Below are 2,929 nucleotides of genomic sequence, written 5' to 3'. Positions count from 1 at the left end.
CATTTGGCGGGATTTAACTTCAAGTTATACCAACAGAGACGATCAAAGAACTTCTTTAAATGCGCCAAGTGGTCCGAACTCTCACGGGACTTGATTATGACGTCATCTACGTACACCTCGATCTCCTTATGAATCATGTCATGAAATATGGTCGTCATAGACCTCATATAAGTAGCGCCAACATTTTTGAGGCCAAATGGCATCACCCTGTAATGATATACGATCCAAGGCATAGTAAAAGTTGTCTTTTATGCATTTTCTTCGTCCATCAGGATCTGATGATAACCTGCGTTACAATCCAGAAACGACTGCATCTCATGCTTAGCACAGTTGTCGATCAGAATGTGAATGTCCGGCAATGGAAAATTATCCTTTGGACTTGCTTTGTTGAGATCTATGTAATCAACACATATTCTGATCTTCTCATCTTTTTTGGCGACGGGAACAATATTGGCCAACCAAGTTGGGTATTGCATCACTTCCACTAATCGAGATTCAATATGTTTGGTGATATATTCTTTAATCTTCAAACTTAACTCGGGCTTGAACTTCCGAGCCTTCTGTTTTACTGGACTAAGCCCTGGATTAATTGGCAACTTATGAGATACATCATTGGTACTCAGCCCTAGCATGTCACTGACATCTCAGACGAACACATCAATGTATTCGGTAAGCGAATCAATCATATCATTTCTTTGAGCTTCATTTAAGTTGACGCTGATTTTGACCTCTTGGACACACTCTTGGTCTCTGAGATTCACAGTTTCAGTTTTTTCAAAATTTGGCTTATGCTAATTTTCAAACTGTAGAAATTCCTCAGCAACATTTTCCAGTACCTCATTTTCCTTTTCGTATCCTTCACCTTCCTCATCATCTGCCTCATTTTGTTCGTTCAGATTGTGACATGACATGACATTGGCAGGTTTAAAATTACTATTACTGAAACCATAAATAGACAAAGTTAGGAAAATAATTATAGAAAATAATTAAATAGGTAAGTATTCAATAAAAGAGGCTTCATTAAAAATGAGAAACAATGCAAACTTTGGCCATAACAATGTGTCATGTTGCCTTTTTAAACATCACGGGGAAATTTTGAAAAAAAAAACAATTTAAAGAAAAGCAAAATGGTGGGTCTCGGGCCTATTCCGGACCACCACCAATTTCTAAATATGCATAAACAATGTCCTTCTACCAAGATGATCCGGGAATCAAGATTAGTGTAAAAGTCCAATTCTGCAGCTGTTCTCCATGCTCAGCATCACGGATATCAGCTAGCTCAACCTCTTTTTCTATGACAACATCAATCTCTTAAAAAAGGTCACACATTCCTTCCTGAGGCCATCATGATCGGCGTACTCCCGGACTGGAAATGATGGATACAAATGTGGGATCGGCTTAGCCATTGCTGGATCACAACTCTTCTTCATCTTCTTCTCATCATCTGTAGATATGTACCCTAAACCATATCTCGCTCCTTTAACGAGGACTGGAATATGCTCAATAATCCCTTAGGAATTTCTTCCCAATCCGAAACCCAGTTCAAACTCATTCTGCAGCATCACAGTGTCGATCATCTTATACACGGCAGGCATAGGAGGTTGTGGGGCTAAATCAACACCGGTGGCATTTACCAGCTCCACCGTTTAGAAATTGGTACCTCGCGAGACTCCATCAATAATGGGCGTTTGCGTGCCGGAGTGACTCCCTTCGCCATGAATGATTAGTTCTTCGTCTTTCCAAATGAGCTTCATCATCTGGTGAAGAGTAGAAGGCATAGCTCCAGCCATATGGATGAAAGGCTTTCCCAGAAGAAGGTTATTGCTGGTGTCAATGTCCAAGACCTTAAACTGTGCACTAAACTTTGTCGGACCCATTTGGATGACCAAATTCACCGCTCCCAACGTATCTCTATGTACTCCGTCGAAGGCTCTTACATTGACCTGGTTTTGTTCCAGCTTCCTCAAGTCAAAACTTAACTGCCTTAGAGTCGACAGTGGGCAAATGTTGAGACCAGACCCATCATCCACAAGGACACGGTCTATGACCCTTTTGCGGCATATGACAGTGATATGTAACGCCTTGTTGTGCGACCTCCCTTCAAAGGGCAACTCTTTGTCACAAAAGTTAATTTGATGCCCTCGGATAACTTGATTGATCATAGCCGCTACATTATCGCTACTTGTTCCCACGGGAACATATGTGTCGTCCAGAGCCTTCATCAAGGCCTGCCTATGTAGCTGGGAGCTCATCAACAGGGCCCACACAGAAATCTGAGTTGGGGTTTTCTCCAAATGCTTAACAATCGAGTAGTCCTTTAGCTCCATCTTTCTCCAAAATTGCTCTGTGTCGCCCTCACTTATCGGCCTTTTCCCTTTATCCTTCTTCTGTCATCCAAAATCCAACTCTTCGGGAGTATAACACCTCCCAGATTGGGTCATACCCTGAGCAGCAGCGGTTTCAATCACAAACTTTAGCCTAGCAGGAGCTTCGAATGGCACCAAGGCAACAGCCTTTGCGGGTGTCAGGATCACGAACTCAGCTTTGTCTTTAACGCTTAACGAGGCCATATCCCTTTCTAAATTATAATGAACAATCGGAGTTATTACATTAGTCACGCACCAGTCATCATCCGTCTCTATCATATTGACGCCTCCATGATTTGGCAAAGGATTGGTATTGACGTTGGGCGCGGATGTTTGAAGACACGTCTCTTCTTAGTCGATCAGATCTTGAATCTTGTGTTTGAGGTTGATACAATCCTATATTTCATGTCCAACGTTGTTGGAGTGATACGCATATCTTTGATCGGGTATGTAGAATTTGGAACTAGTATCCACTAGCTTTGGTCCCATCGGGTGAACGTATCCAGCCAAAGCCAGTAGCTCGTATGGCTTTGTTCGGCTTTCATCGAGCGCGGTAAAGTTTC

The 2,929-nt window shown here is 42.3% G+C and overlaps 1 protein-coding gene across 1 annotated transcript; it reads right to left on the bottom strand.

Moving 5' to 3' along the window:
- Positions 1-248: 248 nt before the first annotated feature.
- Positions 249-2,327, bottom strand: LOC107027578. Its single transcript, XM_015228710.1, has 3 exons — positions 1,661-2,327; positions 1,196-1,292; positions 249-636 (listed from the first exon to the last, which is right to left on the bottom strand). The coding sequence occupies exons 1-3, from the start codon at positions 2,325-2,327 to the stop codon at positions 249-251; spliced, it is 1,152 nt and encodes a 383-aa protein (XP_015084196.1).
- Between the last annotated feature and the right edge of the window lie 602 nt (positions 2,328-2,929).

The sequence above is a fragment of the Solanum pennellii genome, chromosome 8, assembly GCF_001406875.1.
Source record: "Solanum pennellii chromosome 8, SPENNV200".
NCBI lineage: Eukaryota > Viridiplantae > Streptophyta > Magnoliopsida > Solanales > Solanaceae > Solanum > Solanum pennellii.
This window is presented reverse-complemented; position numbering and strand designations above follow the sequence as displayed.

Coding starts and splice junctions, on each gene's coding strand:
- LOC107027578 (XM_015228710.1), bottom strand. CDS start 2,327: ATGGAGCTAAAGGACTACTCGATTGTTAAGCATTTGGAGAAAACCCCA. Junction 1,293..1,660: donor TATTGATGGAGTCTCGCGAG/GTACCAATTTCT, acceptor ATGTTGTCATAG/AAAAAGAGGTTGAGCTAGCT. Junction 637..1,195: donor TTGATTCCCGGATCATCTTG/GTAGAAGGACAT, acceptor CTGAGATGTCAG/TGACATGCTAGGGCTGAGTA.